This window comes from Mustela putorius, unplaced genomic scaffold, assembly GCF_011764305.1.
Source record: "Mustela putorius furo isolate JIRA1106 unplaced genomic scaffold, ASM1176430v1.1 tig00003983_pilon_pilon_pilon, whole genome shotgun sequence".
NCBI classification, from domain to species: Eukaryota; Metazoa; Chordata; class Mammalia; order Carnivora; family Mustelidae; genus Mustela; species Mustela putorius.
In genome coordinates this window covers 2131375-2143487 of record NW_025422123.1, presented here as the reverse complement: position 1 = coordinate 2143487, position 12113 = coordinate 2131375, and the positions used below count along the sequence as shown (strand labels likewise).

General features: G+C 44.5%; 1 protein-coding gene across 1 annotated transcript in view; it reads left to right on the top strand.

Annotated features, from left to right (window-relative positions):
• The first annotated feature begins 304 nt into the window (after positions 1-304).
• The window catches only part of SLC35F1 (solute carrier family 35 member F1), a 387854-nt gene continuing 376045 nt past the window's right edge, over positions 305-12113 (top strand). Inside the window, exon 1 of the mRNA XM_045071150.1 lies at positions 305-1013. Within this exon, the coding sequence (XP_044927085.1) occupies positions 841-1013 (173 nt within the window). The 5' untranslated portion in view covers positions 305-840. The remainder of the gene's footprint in view (positions 1014-12113) is intronic.

Genomic DNA, 12113 nt, shown 5'->3' with positions numbered 1-12113 from the left:
TAATTCCGGACCAGCGCCTTGTCTTCGCGTCCCGGCGCTGTCCCGGGAAGGTGGTGCTAAGGTTCCGCGGTGTCGCGGCAGGAGCGGGTAGTCGCCTCCAACTAAAGGGGAAGGGTCTATCCCCAGCCTCACGCGAACAACAAACAAAAGACAACAAAACAAATCCTCGCAACCCCGAGCTAGGCAGGGCCGCGGTGGACGGGGGAGAGGAGGGTCGCGGCAATGATGCGCCTCGGGAGCGCCCTCTGGCGAAGACGGAGCGCGCGTGTCCCCGCCCTGGCCCCCCTTCGCCGCCGCCGCCGCCGCGGCGCCCCCGCCCGGCTCTCCGGGTTCACTCTCGGTCTCTCACTCCGTGAGACACAGACGGCAGCTTTCCGAGCGAGCGGGGGACAGGTTGAGGCGGTGCCAGCACAACTGCGCCGCTCGCCCGGAGAGGACCTGGGCGCCGGGAGAGAAGGCAAAGCCCGGAGCCCCATCCCCTCTCTCCCCGGGGCTCTCCCGAGCCGACGGGCAGCTCGGCGGCCGCGCGCGGCCCCCTTTGCGGCCACTTCGCGGGGTGTGCCAGGACTTGGGGAGCGGCTCTGGAAGAGCCGGGGCGGGAGAAGGCGGCGGCGGAGAAAGGGGGCGCGCACCAGGACGGGAGAGGAGTGAGTGGCGGGCTGGGCGGCGGCGGCGGCGGCCGTAGCCGCGGGTACCTCCCGGCCTCGCCGCTTCGCAGGCAGCACCGCCTCCCGGGCCGCGGCCGCCCGGCCGGGTCCTTTGCGCGTTCCCGGGCTCCGAGCCGGCGCACGATGCGCCCGGCTGGGTTCTGATCGCCGCCGCGCCGCCGCCTCCGCCGCGATGATCCCCCCCGAGCCGCCGCAGCAGCAGCTGCAGCCGCCGCCGCCGGCCCCGCCGAACCATGTGGTGACCACCATCGAGAACCTGCCGGCCGAGGGCAGCGGCGGCGGCGGCAGCCTGTCCGCCTCCTCCAGGGCTGGCGTACGCCAGAGGATCCGCAAAGTGCTGAACAGGTGAGCGGCGGCGGGGGCGCGGAGCGAGGGCTGCGGGAGCCGGGCCCGGGGTCTCGCCGGACCCCCGGCGGCCCTGAGGCCCCTTGGGACGGAGTCGCGGCCGAGGGACACTGAGGAGACCTGGCGACGACGCGCCCCGCGCCTGCTGGGAGGCCGTGGCAGCTTTGTCCCAGAGCGGGCAGCCCTGGGGCGCCCGGGCTGCCGGCTGGTCCGAGGCGGGAGTTCGGGGAGAGGCGGGGTTTGCCGCCCGGCTGCCGTGTGTCTGCACTCACACCCTCGCACACGCGTGTTGCCTCGGTCCCCTTACCCACTCGGACCCCAGCTTTGCGCCCAGGGAACAGGGGGGACCCAAGGGTGGCCCGGGCGGAGGCGGGAAGACGCGGGGCTGCGGGGATGGCGAAGAAGTCGCCGGCCTCGCGCTGTCGCCCGCCGCGGCCGGATGTCTCCAGCCTCCACGCGAAGGGATGGAGTGAGTCGTGGCGACAGCCCGGGCGGGCAGGAGGGGACCCACTTCTGTCTGACGCTCCAGTTGCCGCTCAGACTCGTCCAAGCTGAGACCAGGGAACGGGAGGCTGGAGGCCTGGATCAGACCCAGGCAAAGTGCAAAAATGTTGCGAGAAGGGTGTGAGCAGGAGGGGCCCGGTGATTCCAAGGCGGGCTAAAGCCAGAGGAGGCGAGCGCAGATCGCCGGCGCCTCCAGTGCTGGAATCTGCGCAGTGAATGGATCAAGGACGAGGCTTTTTAGGCTGCAAACACAGGTTGACGTGAAGATGGGGCCCCGGGTGCCCCTGACTCAACTATTCCGTGGAGGCGACTTTTTCTACTTAAGGAACTTGAAATGGTTGAAGAGCTGACACTTAAAAAACCCCGAGGATTGGTTTTGTGTGTTTTTATTTAAGTGCGTGTGCGCTCTTTTGGTGCATGTGTGCGGGTAACTCTTAAGGTCGCTCTGTTCGTACAGGTTTCTGTGTAGCACAGTTTTGGGTGGCCGAGACTCCCCATAGAGCTATGGGGAATTCACATAGAACTCTATGGGGCTTAAAGCTGTAGTAGGAGCACAAAATATGCACAGAAATAGGAGCTGAAAGATGGGAGTATGGTTTAATTCAGGTATAACAAATCCCAAACCATTCCGGTCCTTTGCAAAGACTTTAACATGTACATTAGCTTATTTGTGGGTACTTCAGTATGTTTCCTTTTATCAGCAAACAAGAAGCAATTCACTGGGAGTGAGACAGGAGTTGGTAATACAAAGTCAAGATTCTACTTTCCTTTGAGTTGTAGCTTAGGATAACACCTTCCAAAATATTACATTTAAAAACAGTGGCCAAAAGTTGAATCAAGAAGATGTTGGCTTACTACATGCTCTATAGGTTTCCTAGTCTTCACGCACACCTGTGGTTTTTTGAATCGTAAATATCTTGGCATTGGATGTTTAAATTTTTAAGCAGAGTATGTTAAATATTAATATCCCTCATCAAATTGGAAAAAAGCGTGATGCAGTCGTTCATTTATCTTTGCTTGATTACAAGTTCTTATTGATTCTGTGCAAATTGATATTTAATGAATCTTAGAGTCCAGAATAAAAAGATCACTGAGGAGACTTGGCTGTCATCATTCTCAGCCAGTAACTAGCCATGTGGCGTGGGGCAGAGCTGCACATCTCCCTGGGGGCTTGGTTTCTGCATTTGTAAAACATGTTTTATAGTACTTGTCTTACCGCTCTTGTCATGAGATAATATTAAAGAAATACTAAAGAAACACCTGGACGAATATAAAACTCTACATAATCTCATTTCTTCAGCAGCTTTTTTGTTATCTGAGGTGGGTTTGTGGGAGCATCATAGGCAAATGAAGTCTTAGTACGTCATAAGTAGAATTTAGTGTATTACTAAGCCTTACACAGTGATCTGTGTGACATGAGTTGTACTATTCCTAATTTACAGAGGAAGAACTTGGACTGAAAGATTGAGTCAGTGACATGTCATCTCAGGTCCCTCTGTGAATGGGAACATACCCAGGGTTATAACCTCTCCACTTCAATTAAAACATCCAGTTTTCTGGGCGCCTGGGTGGCTCAGTGGGTTAAGCCGCTGCCTTCGGCTCAGGTCATGATCTCAGGGTCCTGGGATCGAGTCCCGCATCGGGCTCTCTGCTCAGCAGGAGCCTGCTTCCTCCTCTCTCTCTCTCTGCCTGCCTCTCTGCCTACTTGTGATCTCTCTCTGTAAAATAAATAAATAAAATCTTAAAAAAAAAAAAAAAAAAAGAGCACTGTGTTCTTTAAAAAAAAAAAAAAAAAACATCCAGAATTTTATAGAATTTTCAATATAATATTTTATATTGAGTTAATGGTCTTCCCTTGTACTTAAAGGGACAAGAAGAACATATTTCTTCTGAGAAGGAGCATCTTTGGTATGAAGACTGAAAAAAAAAGTCAGATTAAATATAAAAATCTTGATGGAATAATTTCATTAGCATGTTGATGAGTTTGGCTTCTGCACCATGATTATGTCTACAGGAGGTCATTGGTAGTGGCTGATGAGTGACTGGGCTCTACAAACAACAATACGGGAAGAAAGTAGAATTTTAGAGCTCTCGTGCCAGAATGTAGGTGTGGTTTCCCTCTTGTCTGAATCCTCCAAGTAGGTTGGATCAGTCAGTAATGTCCAGCAGGCTGGCCCACTGGGGCCAGATCATAAGCATCTCTGTTCATTCTCTCAAAGCTTAAAATCCATTCTCCCTGGGGCGCCTGGGTGGCTCAGTGGGTTAAAGCCTCTGCCTTTGGCTCAGGTCATGATCCCAGAGTCCTGGGATCAAGCCCCACATCGGGCTCTCTGCTCAGCAGGGAGCCTGATTCCTCCTCTCTCTCTGTCTGCTTCTCTGCCTATTTGTGATCTCTGTCAAATAAATAAATAAAATCTTAAAAAAAAAAAAAAATCCACCCCCCCTTCTTTTTCTTCTTCTTTTACTCTTCCTTTTTTCTTAATGATTCTATATCCTTCACCTGTATTGCTCTATCAACTTACTATCCTCTGGGTTTCAGTTGCTTTTATTTATTTATTTATTTTCATCTGCTTCTGGCATGGAGCAGCTTAGCTGTTAGCAGAAACTGAAGTTGCAAAGCTGGAAGTTTAGAGCCAATATTAAAAAAAAATCTCTCCAATTTTTGGCATGCAGATATATGGTTGGCAGCATTCTATTGCTGTGAGCTGGCCAGTAGTCTCTTCAGTGACAGAATGGGACATTGCACCACTGTTAGTTAGCTCTTAGAATCCCATTGGGCCAAAGAGGCAGTACTGACAGACTGACAATGGTGCCGTGAGATGGGGAGTGTTAGACTACAAGCAACTTAAGCCCTGTGATTTGCCTGCCATTGGTGGAAATCTGTAACAATAGCTACCTGTCAACTGGAGGAAGAAATGCAAATACATATGCTATCTATATCTACCCAGGGATAAGTTTAAAAAAAAAAAAAGTACTGATTAATAATTAATTAAAGGTACTTGCTGTCAAGAAGCATAGACTGAAAAAGGTAGTGTTATCTTAATGAAATCTGCTTGACATTATTCTGCATCATTTTACTTTCCTCAGTATAGCCCCTCATCCTTTCCCCTTCTTTACAGGCTTGTAGAGTTGGATTGCTGCGTTTTGTACATAGCAGTTGGGGCATCTCACTGATTACTCACTTTCTATATAGTGATGAGTTTAGAGTCTGATAGAATCCAGGATTTTGGTGAAAGAGGAGGTGCTAGGTAATTTTTTGAAACCAGTTGATGGGATGTGTCTCATTCTTCTCCCTGTGGTATTCAAATTTGTTTTGGCAGTGGGATGCAAGAAATCCAAGATGGCTCTAATGCTGAAATAATTGTTACTTCTTTAATTCCCAGAGATTTAGAATAATGTATTGGTTTGAGCATGGAACAAAATACGGCAAACTCTTCCTCACTTATTTCTTAGCGTGGAATAGTATTTATTACCCTGTCACAGGCAAGCAAGATGTGACAAAAAAGAAAACATTTCAAGGGCAACAGTTGATGACCCTTTCACAAAAACTGCCAAATACTGGTATGGTAGAAAAATAGAGGAGTAGATGCTGGTCTGTATGGTATCTGGAGATTTGCTCCTCTAAAATGATTACTTAATGAAAGGTTTGTGAAAAACGAGTAAGAGCTTGTTTTGTATTTTGCGTGTGTGCGGTTTTATTTATCTTTTCGAGTTGAGTATTATTTTCAGATCTCAACAAAAATAACTGCGAATTTCTAGTTTTGACCCACTTTCTTCCCAAAAAGAGATTCATTGGGTTGTCTCAAGTTATAAAGGGGTTTCTATCTTTTTGAATCCTGTAGTGGGGATATTTAGTAGAATGGAACCACTAGTGTGATGCTGGGTCATCCATTCATTTGATTTGGAACTGATGTCCAACTTCTATTTTGATTCATTTTATTAATTTTATAATTTCTGAAAATTTTTGAGTTGAAGACCAAGAAACATTAAAGAGGAGAGCACTGGTAGCAGGCCTAAATAAAATCCACATATAAGATAGGTTAGTATGTGTATATAGCATTTATGAGTCATTAAATAAGGTGGACAGAACATGGTGAACTAACAGAATGGCTGCCAAGAACAGGAGTATGCTTGAACTAAGTATAGGTACAGTTGATGAGGACATAATTTAGGTGATCCCTTTTTATCAAGTCAGAAGGCTCTTGTTGAAAAATTGATAGCGAAGCTCTTCCTCAAGCTGCTTCTTCTAACAGATGTCAGAATGAAAGGAAAGACCAACGAGTGATGAGGATAATTGATACACAGTATTCCAAATTGAACTGGGTGGTATGATTAAAAACAGACATTTCTAAGATCAGTAGTAAACAAAGGATGTCGAAGGATGCATTTATTTTTAACCAAAGAACAAAATTATGAAAATAAAAGATCATCCTCTATAGTTATTTTTTATACAGAGGGCTTGGAGAAATGAGCATTTATATTAAAGTGGTATTTGGTTTACTTGGGATAGAGATAAAATATTTCCAAGTGATGTGTAAGAAAATGGGTGCATCTTTGTGTAATTTTCCTTTGAGCTTTCACCATTTCAAGATCCTTCAAAGTCCAGGGCCACCATAATAGAAATCTATTTTTACTGTACACTGCTGTAATAAAAACGATATAGGAAATTAAGTTGGCTGCCCAGATAGTTCTAAAGTTGCCTAATGCAAGAGCTGATTTATTATTTAATTGCCATTTCTCATAAAAGTAGGATGCAGAATGTGAGAATACCACCACCAGGTTTTAGTTTAGCTTTCTCATTCATTTGAGTTCAGGCCAATGAGCACCACTGTACCTTTTTCAAACACATTAATTCTTGATTATGTTTCTAAAAAAAGTATGGTTAAGAAGTTAAACTCCAGTAGCCACATGGAAAAATATCTCACAAATGCTTCTTTCTTTTTTCTTCTTCTTCTTTTTTTTTTTTTTTTTAAGATTATTTGTTTATTTATTTGTCAGAGAGAGAGAGAAAGAACGAGCACACACACAGGCAGGTAGAGTGGCAGGCAGAGGCAAGGGACAGGCAGGCTTCCCGCCAAGCAAGGAGCCCGATGTAGGACTCAATCCGAGGATGCTGGGATCATGACCGGAGCTGAAGGCAGCCGCTGAACTGATTGAACCACCCAGGCGTCCCTGGCATATTTCTTGACTGTAGCATGAACATATACAAGTATAAATTCATATCCTTGTTTTTTTTTTAATTTTATTTATTTATTTGACAGAGAGAGAGAGAGATCACAAGCAGGCAGAGAGAGAGGAGGAAGCAGGCTCCCCGCTGAGCAGAGAGCCCAAAGTGGGGCTCGATCCCAGGACCCTGGGATCATGACCTGAGCCAAAGGCAGAGGCTTAACCCTCTGAGCCACCCAGGGGCCCCATATTCTTGTTTTTAATGGCCAAACCACATGACATCTTTAGTACCGTTAAGTGTATAATACAGTAGTGTTATTTGTGTGCACATTGTCATGCAACATATGTCTAGAATTTTATCATCTTGCAAAACTGAAACTGAATCCATTAAACAACTCCTCTTTCTCCCTTCCACGCTGACCCTGGCAACCAGCATTCTACTTTTGTTTTAAATTGTTTGACTTTTCTGGATACCTCATGTAAATGGAATCATGTAGTGTTTGTCTTTTTATGACTGGCTTAATTCACTTAGCATAATGTCCTCATGTTGTGCCACCTGAGAGAATTTCCTACCTTTTTTAGGCTGAATAATATTCCACTGTATGTATATACCACATTTTCTTTATCCATTTATCTGTTGATGGACATTTAACTTCTTCCATCCCTTAACAATGGTGAATAAAGCTGCAATGAGCATGAATGTGAAATATGTCTTCAAGATCCTATTTTCAATTTTGGGGGATATGTACCCAGAAGTAGGATTGCTGGATCATATGGTGATTCTATTTTTATTTTTTGGAGTTTTTCATAGCATTGGCACCATTTTATATTCTCACTCACAGTGTCTAAGAGTTCCAATTTCTCCACATCCTTGCCAACACTTGTTACTTTGTGTGTGTGTGTGTGTGTGTTTATTGTGGCTATCCTCAGGGTTATGAAGTGACGTCTCATTGTGGTTTTGATTTGCCTTTCCCTAATGATTACTGATACTGAGCAGTTTTTCATAAACTTTTTGGCCATTCGTATGTCTTTGGAGAAATGTCTAGTTAAGACCTTTGCTCATTTTAAATTGGATTTTTGGTGGCTTTTCAGTTGTTGAGTTGTAGGAGTTCTTTATGTATTCTGGATATTAATCACTTATTAGATATAAGGTTTACAAGTATTTTCTCCCATTCCATTGGTTGCGTTTATACCCAGTTGATGTTGATGTTTATTTGTTCTTAATCACTTACTGTGTGCTGAGCCCTGTTCTGGAGGACACATAGATAATAAAACATGATTCTTAGCCTGAAGGACCTCAAAATCTAACTGGGTAATTGGGCACATGTTCTACTACTGGGAGTAAATCATTATAAGCTGTAACCTGAATTTTTATGGAAAATATCTTATTGTATGTCTCCCCATATCGAGATACTAGAGTCTTTTAAATAAGTTGTTCAATATGCAGTCCATATTAAACTTCTTATTCTACCATTTTGACTTTATACAGGGGCTACTTGTATGTACAATAGTTAAGAAGAAATTTCATAGGAAATATCAAAGAAAACAGGAAAATAAATATGTCTTAGAAAGTGTTCTCTTAGAAAAACGTCACGCCTCAGTCAGTGGCAATGAAAGTAATTTGTTTAAGGATACAATTATTAAAAATTTTTAATGATTATTTTCTATTGGATTTAAATTCCAAACTTTCTCTGAAGAAATTTTTTTTAAAGATTTTATTTATTTATTTATTTGAGAGAGAGGGAGCCAGCTTGTGCACACGAATTGGCGGGAAGAGCAGAAGGGGAGGAAAAAAGCAGGTTCCCCCCAGGGCCCATCCCAGGGCTCCATCCCAAGGTCCTGAGATCATGACCTTAGCCCAAGGCAAACACTTAAGGGGCTGAGCCATCCTGGTGCCCCTGCCTGAAGAAAATTTATGTATGTGACTCTGTGATGGTTAAAAAATACCTTAAATCCCATTTTGAAAGCTCTGATAATATGTACCACCAATTCTTGCCATTTTAAAAATGAATTAGGGAAACCTACTATAATTGAATAAACACTAAAGGATTCGAAAAACCAAATCAGTCTAATTATTTAGATTTAGAGTTAAAGGGCTATAATTCCTAATCATTCCTGACTCTGAGATAGCTAAAGTACTGATCCATTGTATAAGACAAACACTTTACTGTTTTCCATTCATTCATTCAGTATTTATTGAGTTCTTCCTATATGTTGGGCACTACAGGATCACAGCAGTGGACCAGACAGGTATGGGCTGAAGAGGACTCTTGGGTGCCATTGGTAGACTTTCTAACTGTTATTACCCTTTCAGTATAATTTATCAAGGGGACAATTTAAGTAAAGTAGAAATAATGGTAACATACATCACCTCTCAAAAATGATTAGATTTTCAAGCTGATCTAACAGAGGTGTACAAAAAAGCCTCATAATTTAGCTGTTTCACCTATAGGCAAACTACTCAAGAGGAAGACTGAACCCATAATAAAATTACTTGAAGTGTACACAGAGTCCAGAGGTAGATCTTTCCTGATGAATGTAGTACAATTTGTTTCACCCAGAACTTAAAAAAAAAAAAAAAAAAGGAGGAGGACTAGCTAGCCGTAATGTTTATCTACCTTCAGAATATTAGGAGAAAAAGGAGAAAAGATTTGAATCCCATCCTGCCATTGCAGGGTGAGCCTATCAATAGGTCAGTGCCATGTAAATTAAAAAAACAGAATTTCCTAAAAAACAAGCAAACAAACAAAAAAGGAAAATACTTTCGTGACAATATGAACATTGTGAACAATAGGAACAGCTTTAAGTGACCTTGAACACATGGACATATGTCACAGGTAAGAGAGATTTCAAATAGGGCAACAGCATGAGCATGAGTTGGGGGAAGGACTGCATGCGTTATTATGTAATTTGATACAACCTAACGAATTAAAATTAGCATTTAGACAGCAGATCAGATTCTTAAATCTTACATTATAAAGTATACATTTTATATTATAAAACCTACAGCATGTGTTCTTATAATAACAATAGTGGTTATATTATCATCCTTTTATAGATAAAGAAACCAATTTTTGCGGCCATACAGCTTAGTGCTTTTGAATGGCTACAGAGGATGGAGAGCCCACACTAGATGGGAGACAGGGCAGGAAGGTTCAGGGATAGCATTTTCCCTTGGCATGGAGCAAGGGAAAGCAGCCCTTAGCAAGGGCTTCCCTTAGCAAGGGCTGCGATAACAAGATACCATAGACTAGGTGGCTTAAACAACAGTTATTTCTCACAGTTCTGGAGGCTGGGAAGTCTCAGATCAGAAGACCAGTCGAGTGAGGGTCTGGTGGGGCCTTCTTGACTTGTAGTCAGCCATCTTCTCCTGTCTTCAGTCTGTAGTGCAAGAGAGCAATCTCTCTCCTGTTTCACCTTGTAAGGGTACTAATTCCATCATGGGGACTCCACCCCAGTGACCTCACCTCAGTCTAACCACCTTCTGCAGGTCCCACCTCCAGATACCATCACCCTGGGGATTTGGGCTTCAACTCATGAACTTTGGGGGGACATAAACTTTCAATCCATGGCAGAAAGGGGGTAGTAGAAAGGATGAAGCCAAGTATGGGGTAAACGATAGTAAGAGGAGTAAGTGTCCAGTTTGACAGTATTATGTGGAAGGGAAAAACAGTGGAGTGGAGTAGGGTTAGAATTGTGGGGTGGAGACAGACACTGGGCACTCTTAGGTGCTCTGATAAGGAGTGAGACTTCACTCTAACTCTTGCGGGTTATTGAATAGAGAAAGGACATGATCAGAGATGTGCCTAAATGTGATATTCTGAACACAATCTGTAGGACAGAAGGAGAGGGGATGACCGAGGTAGGGAGACAAGTTAGGGACTACCATAGCCATTTAGGAGAGCAGACAAAGGAGTCTAAAGGGGACAGAGGCAGGGACAGGGAAGTGCTGTGATTTGGACAGAATCTGGACCAAGATCAGGAAGAAGAAGATTAGATTATTTTGGAAAAAGTACCCAAGAGTGCCTACAACATTGTGGGTGTTTTAATACTTGTTTTACAAAGTGGTATTTAAAAGTTGTTTTGAGGAAGGGATCTGCTCACCATGGCAGAAGAGACCTAGGGTATTGCGTGAACTACACAGCCTGCCAGGAGGACAGCAGCCAGACAATCAGAGTGTGGTCCCAGGACCTGTGCTGGTTCAGAAACTGCATAACCAGAATGTGACATGAACAGACATCAACAGTGAGCATTTAGAAATATCTATAGATAGCCGACAGAACTTTTATGTCTTTCCTTCTAATATTAAAAATGGGGTCATGTATTTTGGTAAGTTTTTGGGTTTTGCCATTTTATTTTTCTAGTAGCTGGTTTTTATTTTTTTTTTATTTTTTTTTTTTTATTTATTTATTTTTTTTTTTTTTAAGATTTTATTTATTTATTTGACAGAGAGAGATCACAAGTAGGCAGAGAGGCAGAGAGAGAGAGAGGAGGAAGCAGGCTCCCTGCTGAGCAGAGAGCCCAATGCGGGACTCGATCCCAGGACCCTGAGATCATGACCTGAGCCGAAGGCAGCGGCCTAACCCACTGAGCCACCCAGGCGCCCCATCTAGTAGCTGGTTTTTAAAGTTGCATTTCACAAAAGCATTGCCTGCAATGAATGGAAAGGAACAACTGATATCTTATAGTACATAGTTTGAGAGACACTCACTGGTCCCAGCCCGGTATCCAAGAGGGAGCAACTGGGAGTCTGGATTCAACAGTGAACCTAGAAGTGCATCTAGTCCCAGGGTAGGGGTTCCTTACAGCAGTAGCATTAGGCTGGTGCTAGTCACGGCCTTGGAAATATCCCAGCTGGTGCTATGAAGGCAGTACATTAGCTCAGAGGGCAGCTACATTAAGTATCAGGGACTCAGCCCAACAGCCTGGGTGGGTCTCCCACCTTAGACGCTAGGCAGGGTAACTTTTACAAGTAAGAAGTGGTATAGCACAGCACCCCAGTTCTGTGAAATGGGTTGTAAGTGGAGATGCTGCCTTTCAGGGATCACGAGGTGAAAGAAAGCACATTCTGAGTGAGAGAAAGGAGAGTCAGGGTTCCGTGGCTGCGGGCATGAGGGACAGAGCCACTGTTAGGGCTTCATTTCAAGCTCTGAGGAGCAGACACTAGGAGCTCTGCAGCCATTCGTCAGATGATGACTGTGCCGCGTAAGAAGCATCATCTGGAGGGGCGGCCGGAATAGCTCAGTTGGGAGAGCGTCAGACTGAAGAAGCATCATCTGGATATTGGGGATACCGCAGGGAGCACGGCATAAAAGACCTCCACTGTCATGGTGACTGCATTGGAGTTGGGGCAGGCAATGAGCAAATACTAAGAAAGCTATCCTGTTGTGCTAAGTACTACACAGACAGTTAAAGTGGGGGGAGGCAACA